Source organism: Alosa sapidissima, chromosome 4, assembly GCF_018492685.1.
Source record: "Alosa sapidissima isolate fAloSap1 chromosome 4, fAloSap1.pri, whole genome shotgun sequence".
Lineage (NCBI taxonomy): Eukaryota > Metazoa > Chordata > Actinopteri > Clupeiformes > Clupeidae > Alosa > Alosa sapidissima.
The window spans coordinates 9,680,397-9,706,474 of NC_055960.1; the positions used below are offsets into that span (position 1 = coordinate 9,680,397).

The 26,078-nt window shown below is 47.9% G+C and overlaps 1 protein-coding gene across 15 annotated transcripts in view; it reads left to right on the forward strand.

Moving 5' to 3' along the window:
- Nucleotides 1-26,078, forward strand: part of foxp1b (forkhead box P1b) — a 149,050-nt gene that overhangs the window by 106,385 nt on the left and 16,587 nt on the right. For all 15 annotated transcript variants that reach the window (XM_042088954.1, XM_042088939.1, XM_042088948.1 and 12 more), the window contains 5 exons: nucleotides 3,339-3,489; nucleotides 10,139-10,379; nucleotides 17,319-17,426; nucleotides 23,120-23,207; nucleotides 25,517-25,600. In XM_042088954.1, the coding sequence (XP_041944888.1) occupies nucleotides 3,339-3,489; nucleotides 10,139-10,379; nucleotides 17,319-17,426; nucleotides 23,120-23,207; nucleotides 25,517-25,600 (672 nt within the window). The remainder of the gene's footprint in view (nucleotides 1-3,338; nucleotides 3,490-10,138; nucleotides 10,380-17,318; nucleotides 17,427-23,119; nucleotides 23,208-25,516; nucleotides 25,601-26,078) is intronic.

The following is a 26,078-nucleotide window of genomic DNA, read 5'->3' on the forward strand; positions in this document are numbered from 1 at the left end:
AAGGAGGTGAAGACAGATAAACAGAAGACGCTTTTGAAAAAAAAAGAGATAGAGACAAAAAAAGACTAAAGCGTGCACCACTTCAAATGTGTTTTCTGTATGATCACAGGAAATGAATGAAGTCTCTAGAGACATGTTCTTTCTCTTTCTCTCTCTCTTTCTATCTATCTCTGTCTCTCTCTTCTTTTTCTCCTCCTTTATTTCTGTGTCTCTCCTTCTGTCAGTGCCCCCTCATTTCGTACGTTTTTTTTCCTTCTCTCCTTTTTTTTTGTTTTGTTGGTTCAATGAGGTTGCTAGCAGCCATCAAACGACAGAATGCGAAATCCGCAGTTTCTCCCCCGTGGCTGACACACAATAACCCCCTGTTGTTGCTTTGTGCCGCTCTTATTTTAAAGACATCAATTTTGAGTTTCTCAAAGATCTTTAACTTTGGATTTGAAGCGCCACAATAAAGGGCTGCCACCGTCACTCTGTGTCATCCGTCAGGGTGTGTATTTTTCTCACGCTCGTGCCACTTCGCGTTAGCCTCGGATTGGTCTAACGGGGCCAGGGTGCGCGATCGTGTGCGTGTGTGTGTGTGCGTGTGTGTGTGTGTGTGCGTGTGTGTGTGCGTGTGTGTGTGTGTGCGTGTGTGTGTGTGTGTGTGCGCGCGTGTATGTGAGAGCATGGTACAGACAGAGAGAGAGAGCACTTGAGCTCCTGTCAGCTGATGAGACCAGAAGAAGAAGAAAAGGTTGGAAATCAGAGACAGGGGGAAAGTTTGAACTTGCTGCCATTCTTTTTTTCTTTTTTTTTGGTCTGTTTTTTATGTATAAAAGGCAAGGCTGTGTTTACAGGGGGGGGGGGGCACGCGCAGATGATCAAAGATGTTTTCTCCTCATCAGCCATTTCATTGACACATACACACACACACACAGAGAGAGAGAGAGAGAGAGAGAGAGAGAGAGAGAAAGAAAGAGTGTAGGAGCCCCCCCGCTATGAGAGGAAGTGTACAGACTTCATCTAATGCGGGTGGAGGGGGAGCGCTTCCTGCTGTGAAGTGACACTTAAACAGAGCGCTCCGAGTCACCGGCCTCGCCATCAGCCACACTAATCTCTGCTGTCATTCGCCTTTTCTACTCCGTCAAATAGCTACATTCCTCCCTTTCTTCCCTTTCTCTTTTCTCCTCCTCCTCTTCTCAGTCTTTAAGACAATGAAACGGTTTTAGGTGCTAGAAAGGCCATTTAGCCTTTTACATCATATGAGCTGTATTTACCACAGCATTAATAATTCAATTCATTGTAGAACATATTTGGGAATTTGAGCAAATAAATGCGGCAAAGGCCACCAAGGATTTAGTTAGTGTGTGTGTGTGTGTGTGTGCGTGTGTCCATGTCCATGTCCGTGTATGCATGTTAATTAATTAATGTTTTTTTTTGCATGGAAATTAATTCATGTTTGTTTCCGTGTGTGTATGTTTGCGTGCGTGTGTGTTTTAGTGTGCTTGAATGTTTGTTTCTATGTGTGTGTGTGTGTGTGTGTTGCTGGGTGTGTGTGAGTGTTGGTGTGTGTATGTAGCCCTGTACAGCCGGGTGAGTTATCAGGATATCTCAGGCCCCTCTCCCAGCCCTCTCCGGGTGACCTGCCGTCCATGTTGTGCCGAGACCTTTTTTGTGTGCGCTCGATTGTGAGGGGTAAACAAAAGTGGTGTATCCTGTGTTTGGTAACAGGGTGCGGTGCACAGCTTGGCAGCCTGGGCTGCTTTTAATGCCCCCTCCCCCGTCCACTCCCCCCACCCCCCCACCCGTCCACCTCCTTCTGGAGACCGTTTTGCTTGCTCATACGTCCTCACATCCTGTACGCCGGCCATGCCACACACATTTCCACTGACCACCACTGCATGACCACCCCAAAAGTTCAGGAGAGTTTGTGAAGTTATTTTATTGTGTAGCTATTGTTGTGCAGGTCTATATAGAAATATTTTTCCAGACAGTTCAGAAACATTTAAGTTATGATATCACAGTTTGTGCCATTTCAAGTAATTTGCTGTATTTCATAAAAGGGAATACTCTAAAGATGATCTGAACTGAAATGTTAGTAGCTCTGAGATATATATATATATATATGTTCTATACATCTTTTCTCTACTAATAACTTTGGAAATCAAGTATAGTCGGATTCTGTATAGATTACGTAATGCCCGTGCACATATTCTCTCAGCCATGTTTGGATAGGAACATTGTTCAGGGTTAACTGGTTTGTCTCATTTTCTGGAAGACGTCTCTCATTTGTTTTGATTTGGGGAAAATTGGGGATATTAGATAATTTCCTTCTATTTATTGTTCTCTACGGTGTGTACTCCCTTTCTTGCTCACTTGCTCTCTCTCAAACACACACACACACACACACACAGTCGTACAATTACTACAAACACAATCATCTCCTCCTTTCTCTCTTCTCTTAATTGAGAGCATAACAAGTCGAGGGGCTTCCAGAAGTTTCCCCCCTCGTCCTCCTCGGCTCCTCTTGTTTGTGTTCCTTTTGTAACGGTGGTGGCGGAGAGGAGGCGAGGCGAGCGAGGATGGCAGCTGACTGCCGCGCCGCCTTCGAGAGCCCAGCTCCGCACATCACAGCGCTGGCGCTCCAGCGCGTTTACCTCGGAGACGCGGCAAGGCTGGCATCGGTCCTAGCGCTCCGCTGGCGGTGGATATTAAGCGCTTTGATTCAGTCACACGTTGTTTGCTAAATTATGAATGGGCGTAATTAAAATCCTGTGGTTCTTATTATGAATGATTAACTATGTTGTTTCATTGTTTGTCATTCGCCGCGCGACTCGTCGTTAATTAAGCGGGATAAGGAATGTACCTGTCTCGACTCCGTTAGGGGGACGGAGCCACACACGACGAGAGCGCTCCTGCGGTGGTGTGTGTGTGTGTGTGTGCGTGCGTGTGTGTGTGTGTGTGTGCGCGCGCGTGGGGTCCTCACGGGTTAGGCCATAATATTAGTGTGGGAATTTGTAACACATCTCTGTGCCTGAGCAGCCTGTTGCTGAGCTGCTGTAGCATATAGGCATAAGGAGTGTGAGATTTCTGCGCGTGAGTGTGTGTCTGTCTGTCCGTCTTTCTGTGTGTCTGTCTCTGTGTGTGTGAGTCTGTGTCTGTCTGTGTGCACGTGTGTATTCGTGCATGTGTGTGTATGCATGTGTGTGTATGCATGTGGCTGTAAATGGGCTTGTACTTTAACAGCTCTCTCCCTCTCTCTCCCTCCCTCTCTCTCTCCCTCCCTCTCCCTCCCTCCCTCCCTCTCTCTCTCCCTCCTCTCCCTCCCTCTCTCTCCCCCTCTCTCTGGTGCGGAGCAGCAGGTGTCCCAGGCCCAGCAGATGGCCTTCCAGCAGCAGCTCCTGCAGGTCCAGCAGCTCCAGCAGCAGCACCTGCTCAACCTGCAGAGGCAGGGCCTCCTGACCATCCAGCCCGGACAGAGCCCACTGCCCCTACACTCGCTCACTCAGGGTGAGTGGACACACACACACGCACGCACACACACACGCACACACACACACACACACACACACACACACACACACACACACACACACACACACTCACTCACACTACTCTCTCTCTCTTCATCATACACACAAAAGCACACACACTCACATGATGTACAGTATACACACACACACACACACACACACACACACACACATATACACACACATATACACATATACATGCATGCAAACGGAACTTACACACACTTTCACACAGACATACAACACACACTCAAACTTACAGTATACACATGTACATACTGTACACAGGACACACATAGTCATCCCAGACTCCTTCATGGCATTATTGTCCATTTAGTGAGCCCACGCTCATCGATGCATTTTGACAGTGGACTCATGTTGACTTACAGACACGCCATAATGTCTTGCATGCCAGACTTTCCCTTAAAGCACACAACACACACATACTGCAGTACACATTCATATCCAGGCATCCCCCTGCACATGCACATGTGAAAGCACAGCAGTGCTCTTCTTTATCAGCGCCTTGCACAACACAACTTCCTCCCCTCTGATTTCCATGGAGTATGGAAGATGAACAAATGATCTGTGCCCATGCCCTTTCCTGATAGTACAGTAAGCCGGGTGTGGTGCCGTGTGTGTGTGTGTGTGTGTGTGTGTGTGTGTGTGTAAGGGTGAGGTAAGGAAAGACTAGAGCCATTGTTGCTCAACTAGCCAGTGACTATGAATGTATCGTGTTAGATTTCATAAGAAGTTGATGAGTCAGCCTGTGTGTGTGGGGGGGGGGGGGGGGGGGGGTGTTTTCTTTCCAGGATGTTTATTTACTTTGTTTGTTTTTTTAATATTTTCTCAAGGAGGAGCACCCGGTTGACAAAGACTCTTTCATAGCCTGTGTGTGTGTGTGTTTTCTTTCTGTCGGATGCATGACACACTGCATTCATGCCCGGCTTAAACAAACAGTGGCCCATTAACAGATAAGGAGGGGAAGAGAAAAGGAAGGCCTGGGTGGGCTCTTAGGTAATAAGCAAACAAAAACAGGTCCAGTACAGTGCCGTTATTGTTTGGAGAACGGCTGGTATAACCACACACACACACACACACACACACACACACACACACACACACACACACACACACACACCTCGCTTGAGATCAGCCCTAGCCAGAGGCACAGGAGTGGAGGCGTTTGTGTGCCATTAGTGGCTGAGTCCAGAAAACTGTACAATGCAGATGTTTGTCAGACGCACACACAGGGAAATGCAAACATGATCACAAACCCTGGTGAATGTGAACTTGAGCGTTAAACACACACACACACACACACACACACACACACACACACAAACAAATAACTGTTTACACACTTTAGAAATACTGCATCTATCTGGTATCTGAGACGTGGGCTTACATGGGGCCTATTTAATTATTTGGGGGGAGGAAAAGAAACATGTAAACAACAAACAAGAAGCCTAAATCAGATCAATGTGATCCCCTGTTCTTGTGTACAGCGAGCGATGCTGCATTGTTTCCCTCCATGGTGATTGAGTAATGGCTTTGTTGAGGGGAGTAATCCTTTTTGTTTCGCTGGCGCACGGAGATCTTGTTTTCTGGTCAGAGCTGGTCAGGCCTCCCCCGCCAGTGTGGGATCTGTCCTTGGGAAACCATCGGCAGTTAACGCAGTGTGAGGCAGCTGTTAAAACTCTTACCGCCAGACAAGAGTTCTTTCTTTCTCTCTTTCCCTCTCTCTCACTCTCTCTCTCTCTTTCTCTCTTTTTATTTCTCCTATCCTCCGATTCGCCACATTTTCTGCTTGGCTGTTTGAAGTTATTGATGACCTTTCTGTTTTCCACACGGCTGAGTCCTTTCATGCACCAGTGAGAGAGACCGACACAGCCCTAGATCTAATCGACAATATTCAGCAACTAGTTAGCGCTGCCGCTGTGAGAGAATAAGAAAGAATGAAAAAAAAGAGAAAGAGAGAGAAGGAGAGGGAGGGAGGACGTGTGAGAGATGAATTATGCGGTGTGTGGCCGCAACGAGACCTTGACGATTATGCCTTTGGCTGCAGTAGCAGGGAGCGGATGACTGCTAGGAGTGATGAGGAGAGACTAGTGAAGATTTGGCCCCCAGAGATGACTGGTCAGCCTGTTTGTTTGCTTTGCAGGCCAATCAGGGTCCTGAGAGAGAGTTTCGAAACACAGCTTGAGTCGTCTTCTTTTTTAGCAGGATGCATGGCATACTTTTGGAGCATGTGTCTGTCTGTGTGTGTGTGTGTGTGTGTGTGTGTGAGAGAGAGAGAGAGAGAGAAAGAGGGGAGGGTAAAGAAGACAAATCAGAGAAATAATTAATACTGGGTCGGCTTAATGGGTTAAGAAATAAACAGTCTCCCATTGGCCGTTAATTGTCATTTATATGATATGCTGCAAATGGCCGCAGTTAAACTGCAGACTGGAGGAACTGGGGCCAGATGCCTCTTGTGGCTAATTATTTTTGCGTCATTTCTCGCCGTCTGCGAACAGGCCAGCGTCTGCTTTTCATTATTAAAACGTGCTGTTTGAAGACACGCTCACCGCCGTCTTCCTTGCACACAGAAAGGAGCTGTTCTGATCCTGCAGGACACACCTTTAGCCCTGTTTGTGTGGGTGTGTGTGTGGGTGTGTGTGTGTGTGTGTATCTATGTGAGTCTCTGTGTGTGTGTGTGTGGCAACCAGTGAGCACTCCCAGGTGTGGACGCCAGGTGTGCGTCTCCACCCCTCCTCCCTGCCTCCTCCTCCTCTTCTAAGCGCTGCCACCGGCTGATGTGTGTGTTTGTGACCCACTGGCCTCCCCCCTCCGGTTCCCCACCACACACACACACACACACACACACACACACACACACACACACACACTGCCGCCGCCACCACAGGAGACCATCAGTTAAGTTGTCCAGGAGAGGGCAACGGGACGGTGACAAGACAAATTTGTCGCTAATATGAAAGCAAAGAATGTGGCGGCGCGTGAAGCATTTTTCCGTGGCACGGCGCGCGGTGGGGGGAACGCCGGGGACCGAGCTAATACCCTCCCAGTGGCAGTGATTGATTCAGCCGACCGCCGCGGCAACTGGTAATAGTTCCTGCAGCATTAGGACGGAACATATTTTAGGCCTGAGGGGTGCATATCGGCAGCCAGTGATTACAGGAATATAAACAGAGGTGCACCGGAGGTCTGGCCCTGATGGAACAATAAACTAATAGCGGTGTCACCATCCACCCCCTCTCCACTTCGCTCCCCCTCGCTGCCCCCACCCCTCCCTCCCCTCGCGGCATCTGGGGGCAGTGTGAGTAGTAACAGCCCAGTTTACAGAGTCCAGGCCACCGGGCCATTTTTTATTCCGCGGATGATGGCTCGCAACTGATGTCGTTATGAACCTTAAATCAACTTTCTGCTTGCTTGAACATGGTCACCTGGGTGCCGCGAGGTACAAGGACGGGAAGAGGTTGAAGAGCTCGCGCCCCGGCTACCTGCCGCGGTAAAAATTGAGTCGTGCCGCCGGTGATCAATCAAGTGTCCCAACAACATACATTTTTTACAGTGCTCCGCTCGTCGGTGTCCCCCCACCTGTAATGAGTGAAGCGGGCTGCCGCTGAAAAATGGCGGAAGGAGAGATAAACCAATCCGCCGATTTTTGAAAAGAATGACCTGGAAACGTTAAAAGACAAATAGAAGCACATGAGGGGTTTGTAGCCGTCTGAGCAGCCCCTAATAGAATGAGACCTCTTTTCAGGGAGCACTTGGTGCCGTTTCACCGCGGACAGGAATGCATTATATTGAAGATATTAATACGTTCAACTGTCATAAGTGATAGATTTTGAAAGGTGCGCGGTTTTTCCCTGATTCCCCGGCGATGACAGAGGAAGCAAGTCACACAGAGGACAGAGGGAGAGAGAGAAATGAAGGGATTGAGAAGTGGAAAAAAAGAGGGGGGGGTCAGGGAGCGTGTGCGAGAGAGAGAGACAGCTTCGTCCCACTCCGTTACCCCTTCTCATCAGACGAGTCTATCCGGCGTGGTCTCGTCTCAGTAAACAGTGGTGTCGGGGGTCAGCAGGACTGTTGGGTAATTGAGGGAGAGTGGGCCGCCCTGTCAAGCACATCGGCTAAAAATACATCGCACACTGTCACCGGGCACCAAGTGGGGGAAAATGATTGTTCCCGCAGCTGCAACCCAGGACACTCGCTACAACTACAATGACCTTCCCCATCCAACATCAACCCCAAACTTTCCCTCCAAGGATTTAACCATCCAAATGACCAGCCAAAAAAAAGGAAGGAAAATGGGGCCAAAAAGCAAATTCCCACCACATTGTAATGCTTTTTTCCCACCACATTGTAATGCTTTTTTCCTTTTTTGAAAGCCTTTGACATTTAATGTTTGCACAGTGTCCAACAGAAGGTCTTAACTGCACATCAACATACAGCCACAAGCAAGAACGTCCACAGACACGCGGGGGAAAGCGAACTGATCGAGAGAATAAAAGAAGCAGTAGAGAGAGACTGGTGTCCATGTTGGTGTCAGGGCCAATTAATAAAGGGATGCTCCTTGGGAAAGGAAAAGCTTATTGATTTGTCCTGCAATCATTTCCTGCGCTCTTTGATATGCAAACGATCCGGCGTGAATTTACAGCAATCCTATCGGCCTCGTTTGAGCGCGCTCACTCCTGCTCTGCTCTGCCGTTCGCCCCCCCCCCCCCCCCTCTCTCTCCTGAGGCTCCGCGCCTCATTAGGCCACTGTTCTCCATTACGAGCGTAATTAAAATCTTTAGGAGCTTATCAAATTAAAAATGTTTTTTTCCCCCGATCGTATTGAGATCTTCACCTCGCCGCTCGCCGTTATTTTGGACCACAACAGGAATAAATTAAGACTAAGCATTTTGCACAATGCATTAGGAGGCTCGCGCACTCATGCTCGCGTGAAAAGGACCACTTCTCATATCTATGGAGAACGATTAAAAAGAGAGGCAGAGGTGGGTGTGTGTGTGTGTGTGGCGGTGGGTGTGGGGGTTGGATGGTGTATGGATGGATGGGGAGTTCTGGCAGTCTAAAGAGTATAAACCCACCCCTAGATAAGCATGTGCAAATCATCTTTCATTTGCTCATTTTCAAAAATCGATTTAATTAATTGTAATGTTAAACGAGTGGTCTTCCCGGCACTCTCTCTCTCTCTCTCTCTCTCTCTCTCTCTCTCTCTCTCTCTCTCTCTCTCTAGGCTTAATTCAGCAGCATTTCCAAAGGCTCTTTCAGCATATTTAAAAACTGCCCCTATTCAAGTAGTCCGTTCTGAATCCCCACTGCTAATTTGTTCCCATTCCTCATGAGTACATATTGGATTTCTCAACATGCCATTAGACATATATGGTGGCCAAATGCATTTCAAATAGTCAAGCACTTAAAAAGAGAGAGAGAGAAGAAGGAGAAAGCCAAACCTTTGGCCTGTGCCCACTATCGCTGTCGTCTTCTCTTCCTACTCTCTCGTCCTGTCTGATCTGCACTGTCTCCCTCATGTCAGCTGAAGGCCACATTTTGGATTCTCCCAGACGCTGTGTATTTGTTCTGGCACATGTGTACAGGGCTATGCAGACAGTGGCTGTGTTCCCTTAGACACGGAACACTCAGAGTACAAACACAGCATCTCAACACCACCCCTCTACACACACACACACACACACACACACACACACACACACACTCCTTTTCTCTGTCCCCAATATCGCCTTGGGTGCGCATATCGCTGTCAGTCAGGAACAGAGAAAATCACACGGTATGTGTGTGTGCGTGTAAGGGATGGAGTGAGCGTGTGTGTGTACGCATGTGTGATTGAGCAGGAGAGATGTCTTGTGTCTTCAAGGGACCCCCCCTCCCCCTTCAAAGGATGTGTAAGCGACTGTGTGCTTGACTTGTTAAATGAGGTTTAAGTCTTCTGTGTCAATTGGAGGCGGTGCAAAGCTTTAAGTATTTTGCACATTAATGCGCTTTCCAGAGTATTACCCCAGGGCCTTGTTTTTGTGTGTGTTGGTGTTGTTGTTGTGATGTTCCATTGTAAACTTTCATCTCTCTCTCTCTCTTTCTCTCTCTCTCTCTCTCTCTGTGTGTGTGTGTGTGTTTGGGAGCGCACAGCCTCTCCTTTCCTTTTTCAGTCTTGTGTGAAAAAGAAATAATGGTGATTATTCAGATTTCATGCCTTGTCTGGATGTTAATTATTTACTCAGGGCATGAAATGTGTGTGAATGCCAGGGATTTGTGTACACAAACACACGGCACATCACACAGCAAGAAGAAGAGAGGGGGGGGAAGAGAGTGGGTGGAGAAGAAAGAGAGGTGGTGGGCGGGAAACAGCGGAGCCCCTCGCTCCTTTACACACACTCACGCACACGCACACGCACACTCACACACACACTCACACACACACTCACACACACACACACACACACACACACCACAGCATCACCTCTGTTGCAGCTACTCTTTTTTTTTTTTAATTCCCGCTAATTAATACTCGCCTTTGTTTACACATGCTTTGATTTAATTATGTGACGAAGAGAGTCGGATTAGCGGTTAATTGATTTAATTATCCAATTTGTTTGTTGCAGGCATGATTCCAGCCGAGCTGCAGCAGCTGTGGAAAGAGGTGTCGAACGCTCATGTGAAGGAGGAGAACAACAACAACAACAATAACGGCGCCAACGCCATCAGCGGCGGTGGCAACGGAGGTGGCAGCAGCAGCAACGGGCACCGCGGTCTGGATCTGTCGTCGCCGACGCCCGCCAAGAACCATCTGCTCAACCAGCACCCAGCCACCAACGGCCAGTACATGGGCCTGAAGAGGGAAGGGTGAGTCTGGAAGAGGAGCCTTGGAGGCTAACTGGGTGCCCTAAGCCTGGCCTGGGTCATTGCAGCACGCTATTAATGATATTACATGCCAGGCACGCTAATGTGGGTGGAGGGTTTCCTAAGAAAGCAGAAGGGGGGGGGGGGGGGGGGGGGGTGAGTAAGGAAATGTGTTGTTTTCCTTCAAGGCAACGTAACTGCCTGATTGGGAAAGAATTACACCTTCTCACATCACCCCCCCCCCCTTCCACACACACACACACACACACCCTGCCACCCATCCTTAATATTGAAATGAGGCACATGAGGTGCTACACATTCCCATCATCCTTGACTAAAAGTAAAACAGGGGGCCCTACTTTCCCTTCCTCCAATTTAAGAGGCAGTGAGTCCTCCCAGGGACTCTGCTTGATGGACACATACCCATAGGGCTTTGCCTGCAAATGAATATTAATTTGTAGTTTCTAACTACCTCACTATTTTCATTAAGGTGCAGGCTCTCTCTTTCTTCCCCTCCTCGCATTCCCTGTATAGCCACATTCAGCAGGGAATTCAAACGAAACACCTGGGAGGCAGTAGGATGGCTTGGCGAGCAGATTGCCGTGATGGGGATAGGATCACTACAGTATTAATTAGTGGGGATGTGGGGTGGGTGGGAAGATGATGTTATTTCAGTTTTGAGGTTGTGCAACTGCAGCTGTGACTTAGAGAGAATCAAATAGGCGAAGTAGAGAATCAAATAGGCGAAGAAGAGAATCAAATTGCTTGAAAACATTTTTTTATCCCTTAACAACACAAAAATACACAAGCTTTAAACCCCTTGTGCCCCGTGTGATAATTACGTTTTTCCAGTCTCATCTGAACTTTACTTTTTTTTTTGTTTTGTTTTCTTTCTGTGGTCACAAGAGACATTCTCTGTGGGAGGAATATAGGTCTGTTTACTTAAACCTAGCATAACCCTGTAAATTATATATCATTAGTTATGAATCCCGCCTTGTTGATGCAGTTCCCTAAGTAATTACATAGTATGAAAGAAATGTCTCTGTCTTTTTTTTTGCCCTTCCTCCATTTTTAACCCAGGCTGCTCACGTTGTGTTCTAAATGTTTATTTGGAAGAGCAGCACCAAAGGGAGAAAGGGGGAGAGAGAGAGGGAAAGAAGGAGAGGGAGAGAGGGGATCTCTCCCTAACTGTGTGTGTCTTTGAGGAAAAAATTCATTTGGCCTGCAACACGTTTACTTGTTTTTGCTCGAGCAGAGGCATGATCTTTGAACCGAGCGATTGAAGCCTCCAGGCACTATGAGCTCACCCCCGTTTACATCAGACCTGCGTCTGGCTGATCAAACCCTACATGTCGTTGGGAAAGCTGTGCAAATGAAAACATGTTTCAAGCTTTCTGAAAGCCCCTTAGTACTTCAAGGTAGACACACACACACACACACACACACACACACACACTGACACACACCCACCCACACACACAAACATACACACACTGACAAAGGCCTCTCATTCCCGCGGAAAGCCCCAAACACGGAGTCGGTGACTGAATTGATCTGTGTCTCCCAGAGGGCTATCGCGGTGGATGAACTCGGAGTGACTCCATCACAGCTGCGACGGCTGTGAAGAGTGCTACAGAGAGAGCCACTTCAGCAGCGGAAAACACACACGCACGCACACACACGCACACACACGCACACACACACACACACACACACATATAGAAGACTAGAGGAGCATGCGACTGTAAATGCGAAGCTAAATAGCATGCTAGGCCTTATCCGCGTGGAAATCGGCACGTCGGCCGGGAAATGTTAGCTGAAAGCAGGTTTGACATTTCATCCGATTGTCAGGTTTAATAAGTGAGCATTATAGCTCCCCCCCTCAGAGTGTGTCTTTATGTCAGAGGAACACGTCTGTTAGCGCCTGCCCGCCCAGGCCTGCTCCTGTTGATAGCACGTAATACCCCCCAGCGTGACGGAAGCCTGCACTTAGCCACGCAAGACAGATAGCGTGGAGAGATGAGCAGAGCTCAACCAAGACCATGGAGCACCTGACTTCTCCCCTCCCTCCATCACTCCCTTTCTTTCTCCATCTCTCTATCTCTCTCTCTCTCTCTCTCTGTCTCTCTCCTCCAGTCTCTCATTCTCTCTCTCTCTCGTTCCCTCTATTTCGTGCACATTTGCTCGCAGGTCTTGCGTTGCACTCGCCCATTATCCATTGGTCTCCACTGTGGTCTCACCGCACACAGCACTCACATTACTAAGCTGAAGCGGCTTCCTTTTAACTGAGGAATGGCAGAGGCATGCAGCTGAAATGATCAACACCTTTACTCCCATCAAATGTCACTGCTGTGCTGGTGTTGGTGATCATGTCGTGGAGGGCGAGGGGGGGGGGGGGGGGGGGGGGGACAGTTGACATAAAACAACAACACCTCCCATCTCAGGCACCAATGAAACATCCTGGGCCCTGAACACATCTGCACAAACCTAGTTCTCTCTGTCTCTCTCAGTCTCTTTCAGTCACTCTCTCTCTCTCTGGCACTCTCTGTCAGAGATTAAAGAGGATGTCAACAGCAGTTTAACACGCGCATGTGTGAGGGAGGCATTCTGAGGCTGACTATTCGGCAAGTATCTTAGATCTGTCAGGAGCCAAGCAGGTGTTTCTTTTTTTTTTTTTTCTTCCTTCAAAAAAGCATTGACTCCGCGGTTGGACTGGAAGCAAAATTCAAAGCAGTGAGTTTAGCATAATGTGGTTAAAAGGAATATGCTTTGAAGACATGAAGCATTTATCATATAGTCATGTTATATTGGTCATGTTATATTGGCAACGATAATTCATAATTGTTACGATGCAGAATCGAGTGTTGTTTCAACTGCCTCCAGACTGCTAAATATGAATTTGCAGTTCTGCGCAGGAGCAGAAAAAGACCAAATATTGTTTCATGTAATTCATCCCCACAAGAACAAATGGCTGTGCCTTAATCCGGGGATTTGAATAGATAATGGGTTTTCTGGCCGAAACCGAAATAGAAAGCGTCTCATCCTGCTAGCGCCTGAACTTAATGAACTTTTAATTGATGTGGTTTTTCACGAGTCCTTTTTGTCAGGCAACAGACACGACCCACTCTGCTGATGGACCTGTTTTCTCCTCGCGCATCTCAGATTGGTTTACAGTGAGCCTAAGTACCGTGTAGTTAGTTTCATGTGTCATATAAAATCTTGCCCAGGCACCGCGACGCCTGCAACTAAAACCTTAAGTGCCTCCGCAGGCATCACTCACCGGCCCTTTCACTTCCTCCTTAAAGGAAGGGAGGGGAAATTCAATCGCCGCAAAAAAAAAACACACACACACACACACACACACACACTGAGACAAGATGCGCTTTTAACGGACTCCAAGATGCCCGCCTCTCTCTCCCACAGAGCCGCATTCCAAATCCTCCGCAATTGCACACAAATTTGATGGATGGGCGGTTGGAGGGATAGAGGGATGGAGACGTTCCTGTCCGCTACGCTGTCTGTCTGTCTGTCTGTTGCTCAGTCGCTTGGTCTGTCTGTCTGTCTGTCTTTGGGGCCTGTCAGTCAGGAAACCACAAGGATGAACAAACGCCTTTAATGCCCTCGTGACTCCAAGTCTGAGCCCACTTGCTTTTTTTTTGGTGCTAAATGAAAATGGCCCCAGTTTAGATGAACCTGCTGGAGGAGACAGATAAAAGTGGAGAGAGGGAAGAGACTGATCAGGAAATTGAAAGGGAGAGAGACTGTTGGAGCTAGGAAGTATACAGTACAACCTCACACATGCATACACACACATCCACACACATCCACACACACACACACACACACACACACACACACTAGAAAGCAAAAGATTTAAGGACATTTCACCTCTTTCTTTTGCTTTCGCACTATTGCCTGATATTGCTATTGTCCGCCATCCAAGGCAGGTCGCTGGCCGAGCTGTTGAAGAGATGAATAACACTCTTCAGCTGAGCGCTCACCCCCACCCTGACCATTCTCCCCTTTAATTGATCCAGCACTCCAAAAAACCATGATAATGAAATCATTCTGCTGAAAGCCCCTGCGTGTGGCTGCTGATGGTGGTGTTGATGGTGGTGTTGGAGATGGTGTTAGAGGTGGGTGGGGGGAGGGGGGCGGTGTGAGAGGGTCTTGAGACACTGGGGTTGAGGGGTGGGGTGGGATGGGCTCAGCGGTGAGTGGTGTTGGGACTGTCGGCGTCTGCCTTGTCTAAACTCCGGCCGCGGAAACTGGCCCGCTCGCTGCTCATTAACACCTTCGCCGCAACACAGCCTGCGCGCCCCCAGCGCATCTGAATACGCGCACCCAACATGGCGGAAAATGATCTCGCAATACAAAGCCCGCCTGTCCCTTCATTCACAGCTACCCATTACTAACACACACGCACCGCTATGAGCAGATATGCTTTTGTCGAAAATTCCACATCTGCTTAATCACTTTCTATCTCTTTCGTTTCTCTTTTCCACCAATCTCGTATTCCTCTCCTCCTCCTCCTTCTCCTCCTCCTCCTCCTCCTCCTCCTCCTTCTCCCGCTCCCCCTCCTGTTCGTCCTCCTCCTTTCTCTCACACGCACACGTAAAGCAGATGACACGCTTTTCCCACATTTTTTTCGGTAACAAGATCATTAGAGCTCTCTTTCCCCCCTGGGCTGCCTGCCTGCTGCCTCGACTGCGCCGCGTCCTGACACACCTGCACACCCAGAGCTCCGCTCCGCTCCAGTCAAATTTAAAACTCAGCCGGCTCAGAAGCTCACACTTTTTTTTTTCCTCTTTTTTTTTTCCTCCACCACTGCCGAATAAGGTCACAATAGGGAGAGATGGAAGGATGAGGAGAGGAGGAGGAGGAGGAGGAGGAGAGGAAGAGGAGGTAGAGGAAAAGCCCTGAATCCCAAACACTTCTCCAGTTCCACTAATGTAGATCATTTGGTGCAAATTCTGTCATTTACTGCTGTTTAGTCATCTAGCCATTTAGCAAGGCCACTTGTGCTAGCAGCCCCTCCGAGGTTTTTTGCTCGACGAATCCCCGTGCGCTCGCCACAATCCAATATCTTATTAATACAAAATTAACCAACATGCCTACTCAGAAAGAAATTATGTAAAAAAATAACCCATGTCTTTAAATTAAAAATCAGTGCTGTATTCACCATTCGAGACATTCCTTGTTAAAAACTCATTATAGGAGATCTTCCACATCTATTTATTAGCTGTATCAAAACAGACGTCTTAATATGTATGCATAATTCATAATTGAATTTTTTTAAAAATATTTCTGCCTTTTGCAAGGGGGAAAAAACTGTTAACCACATTCATGAATGCTTCGCTGCTTCCTAATTGCAATGCAATTATCACTTGTTATGAACAATGTGAACTCTTAAGCAAGTAATTATAATACAAGGGAACCTGCGACGACCCTTAAAAATTCTTACTTGAGGTACAGCTTTGCTAACATGGCCACAAAATGAGATTTTAATCTCAACATTGCCGTGGTTTAATTCTGTGGTGCTCATACATCAAATTAAAATGGATGACTCTTTTCCCCTTTTTTTCTTTTTTCCATTTACGTTTTTTAGTCATTTATTAATTACTCTTTTTTTGTAGTTTTTCTCTTTGTAGTTTTCATTTTTGTTGATGTATTCCAGTGGGTACACATAGGGTTAGTTTCATAGTGTGCAAAGCTTTTTTTAAACCCCCTATCCGTAAGGGGAAAAGGTATCCCTATCCATGTAGATTGGACAGGCACTAGTGAGATGAATTCCCTAGCGATGGCACTGTGGGATTTGGCTGTGGTGGGTCCCGTCTTCCTCCTCCTCCTCCTCCTCCGTGTCCACTGAGAGGGCCGCTGCACGCCTGGTGTCGTCTGAGGTGGGCGTGCCGTCTCTGTGAGAGATCAGCAGCCCAGGTGGTACAGATATAGGCCAGTCCCCCAGGCTTTTGCAGCACGGAGTTTGTGTAGCTTGTTCGCTGTCCTCGTCCATATGGCAGCCCGTCTCGCTCAGATACAAATACTGGCTCCAGCACAGCCACACACACACACACACACACACACACACACACACACACACACACACACACACACACACTGTCCTGTCTGCAGGACATATGGAACATGTTGTGTAGTTTGTTTTGGGTGCAGAGAACGGGTACCAAAAGGCGCTTGTGACCCTCCCCCCTCCCCACACACGCACCCCATCCCCCACACCCCCCTTAAGCCTGATCAGATGTGTGCGTGTGAGACGCTGCCGACGCAGCTCGGTCCAGCAGATAAATTGATCGCAGGCCGGACTGTTTACTGTTTGTGCTCGGCATGAGAGCGGGCCAGATGGATTAAGGCGTTTCCTGTTGTGGGAGAGGCCCCCGTCCCTCCAGGTGGACGGCGGGGACGCGGTTCAGCGGCCGGGGCAGTGGACGCAACCACAACATCTCGCGCGGCCCCTCGCTGGCCGGATCAAAGCGTTCCGTGACTCCGGTCAGCTTTATACGAAATAATGACCTATTGATTGGCTATGTCTCAACCCACCACCACCACAGCTCCGTCCAGCCAAACCAGTGGTCACCCTCCAGCCAGAGAGGAAGCAGGGGTCTCGTATCAACATGGATCACACACTTCCCAAAGTTGAAAGGTCACCTCAAACACTGTGGCTTGTTACACAAAAGAAATCGCTGGGCAAGCGTTTTTTTTTTTTTTTTTGCTCTGAAACATCCTCTGCTGTTTGTCTGTTTGCACTTGATCTGCAAAGTCAGTTACACAGCAAATTCCAACCTGTCATGTGTGCATGTATCATGCCTTTAATTTATTATTCTCTCTCTCTCTCTCTTTATCCCCCCCTCTCTCCCTCCCTCTCTCTCCTCTCTATCTCTCTCTCTCTCTCTCTCTCTCTCTCTCTCTCTCTCTCTCTTGTTACAGCTCCACGCTGGAGGACCTCACTCACCACGGTCATCCTCTGTATGGCCACGGCGTGTGCAAGTGGCCGGGCTGTGAGGCCGTCTTCGACGACTACCAGGCATTCCTCAAGTAAGTGTCTGCTCAGGCCTTTCAAAACATCTCACCCGAGTGTCATCTGTGATCTTCCGAGGAAAGAAAAGACGAAGAAAAAAAGAAAGGTCTCGGCCGGTTCACCAGCAGGTCATCTCAGCGGTGCCCGGGCATGGATCCTTGGGTGTTTTATTTTATGTATCTTTTTTTATTTCTTCCTTTGTTTTGTGGCCACTTGACTTTGGCCACTGTCAGGTGTAATTCTTGGGCGCTACAGGTGTGAGCAGTAGTTAGTGGGGTGCGGGGGTGGCAGGTGGGCAGTAGGGGGTGCAGGTCCAGGGTCTGAGCCGTGGGCTCAGTGGTGCGGCGGCCCCCACGGCCCAGCGAGGGGCCGATAATTCCTGTCATAAGTGCGCGTGCCCGCGGCGACGCTGGCAGTTTTTCCCAAACAAACAACGGGAGGATGTTTATCTGCAGCTGCCGACACTCGGGGTGCGCTGTGTGTTTGCCCTTGTCTCTGGACACGGAGAGGGCCACCACTGATTCCCCTTTCCTTCTTCACCATACCCTCTCTTTCTCTCTCTCTCTCTCTTTCTCTCTCTCTCCCTCTCTCTCTCTCTCTCTCTCTCTCGTCCGCCCCTGTCATTTTTCGGTCTCTGCTCTTACTCTTCCCCCCCCCCCCCGGTCTGTAAAGCACAGCTTCAGGGGTCACCGGGCCGGTAAATGTCCTCTCAGGTGAAATGGCCCGTTTGGCTCGCTGGGCTACGGCCACCTGACGGGCTAGACCACAGTTCCCCCTCACAACTGGGCCCATTTTAGCCCTGACCTCAAACCCCCCCCCACCTCTCTGCTCCTCTTTTTGTCTAGTTCCTCCCTCCCCTCTGCTATTCACCCCTCCCCTCTCCTTTCCTCTCCACTCTCCTCTCCTCCTCATCCCCCTCTCCTCTCCACTCTCCTCTCCTCCTCATCCCCCTCTTCTCTCCTCCCCTCTCCTCTCCTTCCTCCCCCACCCATCCAGGGCTGACCTGGGCCTTTGTTTGCCCCGCTGGCCTCAGTCCGGTCTGGTCTGGGGTGGGGGTTGAGCTGGGGTTGAGCTGGGGTTGTGGGGGTGTTGTAATCCAACACATAGCATGGCCATAACCACAGGGGCGGCGGAAGATGAAAACGTCTGTAGTGTGGCAGCGGATCAATGGCTTTCTGTCACCCTGGATTAGCTGCTCTTTAAACAAGATATGACACAATTCCATTATGGGAGGAGAGAGTGTGTGTGTGTGTGTGTGTGTGTGTGTGTGTGTGTGTGTGTGTGTGTGTGTGTGTGTATGTGTGTGTGTGTCGGGGGGGGGGGGGGGGGGGTGAAAGTAAAACAGGACCACTAAGGGGCCCAGAGCAACAACACGCACACACACACACACACACACACACACACACTCTCATATACAAAGCATGCACTCATATCAGAGTATAGGTGAGGGAGTCCACAGCTGTGTCAGGCTCACGTTGTTTCTCTTGCTTCCCTCAGCCACAGCCAGCCACCCTTAGACAGGTTTATTCAAAGCTGTGTTTAAAAATCTCAGGGCACAGTAAACTCTGGAAAGATCACTTTGCAGATAATAGTTTAAGCTCTGCTAGACTTCTGTTTACCAAAGAGAAATATTGAAAAGACTTGACCGGTGTGAGGGAAGGAAAGTTAAAACCGAAAAAAGTAAGGTGTGCGTTCGTTGTTTTCCTTCTCACTGACGTTGAAATATTATTTGTTACACTTAGCTCCAGGTGTCGTAAAAAGACTGCTTTGTGTTTGTGCGTTGGCCGTGGGTTTGGTCCAGTTGACTGCATTTTTAACTGGGCTCTGACACTGACTCTCCGGCTTTTTGTTTATAGAAATGAGAGGAATTAGAATTTGAGCACTCACTAAAAGCCCTCTCTCTTTAAAAAGTTACTAAGTGCACTCCGTGCTGTTTTTACAAGTGTTTTTATCATGGCAACATCTTGTTTACTTTAGTTGCCTGCCCTAAACTGCTTGGAACATGTTAAGAAAACATTTGGAGAGTCTCCACAAAGCCGCCTTTGTTTAACGACGGGCGGGAGTGCTCGGAGCTCACCAAGGTGTTAACTCTCTACTTCTTAAGCACTTCCACATGAAGCACAACCACCACTACCGCCCAACCCCCCCCCTGGTTTCTTCTCCGTTTGACACCAAATTAATCACATACATAGGACATAAATGAATACAATCGTTCAGGTGGATGACAGTGCCCCCCTGTAGTGTGGCTTGGTTGTGCAAGACAGGGGGGGGGTGGGGGGGGGCTGCGGTCGGGGCGGCGTGATTTTTGGAGGTTAGACGAGAGTGCGGTCGATGCAGGCTGGGCCTGAAAGCGGCGTAGCGTAATGAGAAAGGTGAGGAGGACGCTAACGTCAACCAGATTTTCATCTCTCCATGCCAACAGAAACAGCGCACGCGGGCCCCCAGAAATGTTGTTTTAAACTGAGTGTGTGTTTATTCTATCTTTGAAAGAAAACATTACATACCTAGTTGCACTATCCTGATAAATAAAAAAGAGGCCAAATGGAATTCCTGTTCTTTTTTTTTGGTGCGCTGGGCTCGGGGAGCTGGGGTGCGGTCCATCCATGGGTGTACAGCCCGGGCTCCTCGAGAGGGGTCGTGACCTCTTCCTCTGTGACCTCTCCAGAGGTCAAGAGAAGCTAAACACTGCACTGCCATCTAGTGCTTTGCCCACTGTGGCTCTCTCACTTTCTCTTTGCTCTCTCTCTCTTTCTCTCACTCCTTGCAAATTGTGAGAAAGAGATTTTTTAGCTTTCTCACAGTAGTATGTTTTTTCTTTTTTCTTTTTTTGAATGAGCTCTAATCCCTGTGTCACAATCCAAATGTGAAATGAGGAATTACAGTTACAGATAATTGAACACACACAATAACGATACAGATAAATGATATAATGTATGCTCTGATATAATATAGGCTGTGCAATACAAATGCACGTTGAATTAGAAGCATATGCAAAAAAACCTCTCGGGGGCTGTGAATGCTGTATGGAATGAATGATAGTGTTTTTTACGTTTTCCGGCATGTTTGCCGAGACCGTGTGTGTTGTTGTGTGCTACTGAGCCCACCAAAATGGGAAGCCATGTGAGGTTTCCCCCGTAAGTGGTCATCTACCCACCTCTCCAACCGGTCTGCCCTCTCCATCATACCACTTAAATGGCCCAAAAGGAGGCCAGAGCAGGCCCACTAAATGATATGTAAAATGCTGACTATTTAAGGAATGTCTATTTAACTTGTTTTATTGTGGCAATTTACATTAGTGACTGTCATGCTGCCAGAAAGCTTTTAAAATCGGCTCCGTTTGAAGTCCAGGAAAGTGACATGTGCCAACGCTCATAGTGTCTCCCAATGTCAATTTCCCCCTCTTCTCTCTGCAGCCCGGCTCTTCTTGTCCAGACACAGTGCACGCGGCTGCATTAGAGCCATTTGAATATTTCATTTCCTATTAATTATGCACTGTGACTCTCCATGTCATTAGAGGGAAAAGGGGTGGGGTGCGGGGGGTGAGAGGGGGTTGGGGGGGGGGGGGGTGAAGGGAAAAAAATGAAATGTAACAAAGGATGAAAAGAAGGGTGCGAGGAGAGGGGAGGGGTGTGGGGATGGGGGTGGGTGGATGTGGCTTCCGTGAGCAGTGAAAATTCCGAAGCTCATCACGTACAGGCAAGCGAAGCTGCACTCCTCATTCAGAATGCACTTCAGGCCAGTTTAACGGAGGCTAAGATGTCTTCGCTTATTTCACTTGCTCGCCAAGACGAGGTCTCGTATGCACAGAGATTCAAGCCCTGCTTGTAATTTCGATCAGATTTATGTTTATTTATTTATTCGTTTATTCAATTATTTGATTTCAGACAGTCCGAATATTTTGGAGGGAGACAATAGATTTCAGCAAGGTCAAATTTGGTGGCGTGCTCATATCTAACGACCATGGCCAGCATTCTTCTCATTTTAGTCTAGCATTTTAGTGTTTTAGTTTAGTGTTTAGCATGTTAGAGATATGCACAGAATGCAGTAAGTAGCAGATCATTTTAAGACGACCAGCATCCCAATTTTCTTTAACTTCTGGTAAATAGCCAGTTGAAAATAACTCCAGTCCAGGTGCACATCATTGTCCCCTCCCAAGGTTGAACGTACCTCTTGCTCCTCCTCAGAAACAGCCACACAGACTTGTAGCATCTATCTCTTTTACACATCACTCCCCCCCCAGCCTAGGATACGCATGTCTGCCTTTGCCTGATTTCTCATATTTTAAATGCACAAATATGTTGTCTGCATGTCGGGCGCCTGTGCGTCACACCCTGACCTGTCACACCGGCCCCAGATTTATAAGGCCGTCAACGTGTCTGCCCCCCACCACCCCACAACTCCCAGTCAGAGCGGGCCCACTGATGATTTGCGGTAAATGCCCAGAAAAAAAGTGCATTTGAGAAAACGAGAGCATCTCTTTGCCCCCCTCCCTCTCTCCTCTCCTCCTCCTCCTCCTCCTCCCTCTCTCCTCTCCCGGCACGGTCGCTGAGCCCACAGCAATGCCTTGGTGACAGTGACCTACATGGTCACCGAAGATGTGATATAATTTATGATATATATAATATATTGGATCCATTAGCGAGCATAATGAAGTAGTGAAATGAAAGGGTATTTGTGAAATCAGTTCAAACATCCTGCTCGGATTATGATTAAATGATTAATGGAATGCCCCTGCATAAGCATTTTCAAACAGTAATTCATGCGAAGGCTGATAAAAATCCTCCAATCATATTTCCTTCAGTCGCCGGCCTTATCTGCGCCATTTTCTATAAATCACGGCAAAAAAGAGGAGAGCAAGAGGGAAGAAAGAAGGGGGGGAACGGCGTCTGTGACTGGGAGAGCTACTTATTTAGATTAGTTATAAACGTGCTGGAGAGAAGAACATCTTCGCTCCGGTATAAAATAATCGCACGTAATTATATTCATAATTCAAGTCGGTGACAGATTCCATCTCTCTTTTTCTTGTTGTCCTCTGCCTTTCCTTCTGGCTTCATTTGAGTTCTCTTAATCTTGATGACATAATTAACAATGGAAAAAGGCACGAAAATAAGGAGAATCTGCCGACCAGAAAGAAAGAGGAGGGGGGGCAGATCTCTCTGTAATGCTTTCTTTGCGGAGGAGAGGGGATAGAGGGAAGGACACCATTATTCACTATGCACATTTTCACCTGACGTTCCCATGTCCCTTATCTGTTCAACTTAAGTTTCTGTAGATATTGCCACCTCATGAAATATGCATTCGATCGATTTTTACTTTATTGAGATTTTATGTATCTTTTATGATTCACGTTTGCGTAAAGTGTCTCGGGAAATGTAATATATTTGCAGGGCTGATATACCTGTATTTACTTTTCATTATCATAATGTGTGTGTGTGTGTGTGTGTTTGTGTGTGTGTGTGTGTTTCTGGACACTTCTGTTCATTTGTCTGTGCTGTGCATTTTTGTAAATCACCGGTTGTTACCTTTCCTATTTTAAAAGAAATGGCCACCCTCAGAAAATGTCAATTGTTTTGTTGCTTTTGCCAGGAGGTGCGTTGCATACAAATGGTCAAGAGAGACTTTTGGTGACTGCAGAGACAGTGACAATCAAGTGAACTGATCATCTCTCTCTCTCTCTTTCTCCTCGGCTGTGTGTGTGTGTGTGTGTCAGGCATCTGAACGGTGAGCACGCCCTGGACGACCGCAGCACGGCACAGTGTCGAGTGCAGATGCAGGTGGTCCAGCAGCTGGAACTACAGGTACGCTCCCCCCTCCACCCCACTCTCTCTCCCCTTTTTACTCTGAAGAAAGCACATTTTTATTCCTCCCTTCATGCAGCTGTCTACTCCAACATCCCCCCCCCCCCCCAACCCCTTGCACACACACACACACCCACTACCCCCCACCCCACGTTTGGAAGATATGACCAGTGGGTCAGAGATGGAAGGAGGCTGGAAAATGAAATTATTTTGTACATTTGTGAGTAACCAGTCATTAAAAATGTGTTATGTATGCATGACAGCCAGGCAAAGATATATGAAGGCCCCGGGGCTACGCAGGGAAGATAATTACATTTTGAATTTTACTGGCTTTTAAAGTCATTTATGACTTTTAACTGTTTGGCGCTACAATAAAACACTTTCTGAAATACTCTGGGCAGCTGTAGTGGTGGAGACTCGGTCCTCTAGTGGACCGGGAAAATGGATGGATGGGCAGAGTGGCCAGAAGATAAATTGCGTGTCTGGCGGCTAACCACAACGTGCATCTGTCGTTAAAGGCATTTCTGTATAGTAGGGCTTCTTTTTAACAGCATGATTGACAGGACAATTGAGATTTCGGTAGCGCTTTCTAAGAAGATGTGTTTTCAAACCATTTACAAGGTATTACGTGCTTACCATTAATAAGCATGTATAGTATGCATTAATTAAGTATTACAGATAATATTTATTACCATAAATGTCTTCGAAACTATTTGTATGTACGTTAACCTACTAGTGTTAGCTGACAGCTGATAAATATATAATTAAACATTTAGTAATAACTTGTTAATGGTTTATTAAGCATTTACAGTATATATTTTTTGTGACTTTTGTAACTACTTGTAAGTAATCTACAAATGATATCTAACAGATAGTAAATAGCAAACTAACATTTAATAATAAATGTTAACCTTGTTAATGGTTTGTTAACACTCCTTGTTATAAAGCGTTAATATTTCAACATGGCTGAAACATTGTGGCCTCTCCACGGCCAGTTAGTCGCCCACCGCAGCGCTGCTCTCCGCAGCTCAAAGCCCTTCATCCCTAATGACCTCTGGCTGATAAACAGCTCTCATCTATCGCCGCCTTCAAGAGTGCTGCTTTAAAGCGGCAACGTACCCGACAACGTACCCGACGTGGCTTGTCAGTCTCCGATCCATACCCATATTTGATGCACTATTTTCAGAGAAGACACACACACACACACACACACACACTTTTAGTTCGGACGGTCCAAGCAAGTGTCCCAGACTGGCCCCAGCCTCGGCCAGAAAGAGTGTCAAATGATGGGAGCTGATTGGACAGAGCTTGTCCTCCCACCATGCCGTTTGCTTATGATGCGTAGTGGCAGGCAAAGCGTGGGAGAAACGAGTGAAAGGGGGAGAGACAGAGAAAGGTGAGTGAGAGACACAGAGAGAGGGAGGGAGAGAGAGAGGGGGAGAGACAGAGAAAGGTGAGTGAGAGACACAGAGAGAGGGAGAGAGAGAGAGAGAGAGAGGGGGAGAGACAGAGAAAGGTGAGTGAGAGACACAGAGAGAGGGAGAGAGGGAGAGAGAGAGACAGGGGGAGAGACAGAGAAAGGTGAGTGAGAGACACAGAGAGAGGGAGAGAGGGAGAGAGAGAGGGGGAGAGACAGAGAAAGGTGAGTGAGAGACACAGAGAGAGGGAGGGAGAGAGAGGGGGGGGGCAGAGAAAGGTGAGAGAGACACAGAGAGAGGGAGGGAGAGAGAGAGACAGGGGGAGAGACAGAGAAAGGTGAGTGAGAGACACAGAGAGAGGGAGAGAGGGAGAGAGGGAGAGAGAGAGGGGGAGAGACAGAGAAAGGTGAGTGAGAGACACAGAGAGAGGGAGGGAGAGAGAGAGGGGGGGGGCAGAGAAAGGTGAGTGAGAGACACAGAGAGAGGGAGGGAGAGAGAGGGGGGGGGCAGGTGGAGGATGCTACCCCTCCTTCCATCCCAGCCTTGCATGGGTACTAGTTGCTGCAGTACGGTGGCCTATTTCTTGGTGCGGCTGTCTGTGTCAAAGTGCAAGCCTCTGAGCACAGCAAAGAGCTCTCTAATGAACACACCGGCTTTTCATTTCTAATGTCCTGCCGGTCCCTTTGATCCCCCTGCATGGAGATTATTTGTGTCTTTCCTTTTTTTACAACAACAACAAAAAGGATGCCAGACGATACCATGAAGAGAGGAGAAATAAAATGGCACTAACAAAAATAAGTAGCTTTACCATGTGGTTGAACAGTGTGTGCTCATTATGCGTCGTGAATTCATGTGTTTGTGTTTTGTTTTTTTTTTCTTTCCTCATTACAGTTAGCGAAAGACAAGGAACGTCTGCAAGCTATGATGACTCATCTACACGTCAAGTCCACTGAGCCCAAAAGCACCCCACAGCCTGTGAGTAGCAGCTCCGTCATACATCCCTCTCCCTTTCTATCTATCTTTCTCTCCCTCTATCTCTCCCTCTATCTATCTCTCTCTTTCTGCCTCTGTCTTACCCTCTCTCTGTCTAACCCTCTCTCTCTCTCCCCCTCTCTCTCTCTCTCCCTCTCTCATTTGTCTAATTTCTAGACTGATGTGTTTCTTCGCGTACTTCTGGTTTCTTGGGTTGTCAGCCGAGAGGCAGCTGTTGGATGCCGCCAGCGTGTGATAAATATGCTCCCCTCATCACATCATCTGTTGACATCTCCCGTTCCGCTTTTGTGTCTCCGCGCTGATCCCTCAAACAAACACGGCACTCTGTGTCAACAGATAATTATAGATCAATGGCATCCTGGCTCCCGCTGCAGCTTCAGCCGGGGAATTCACTCGGCACTGGATGTCCATTTAACAGTGTGTTACTTTAGAACCGAGTCAGAGATATTTAGGTAGTGAG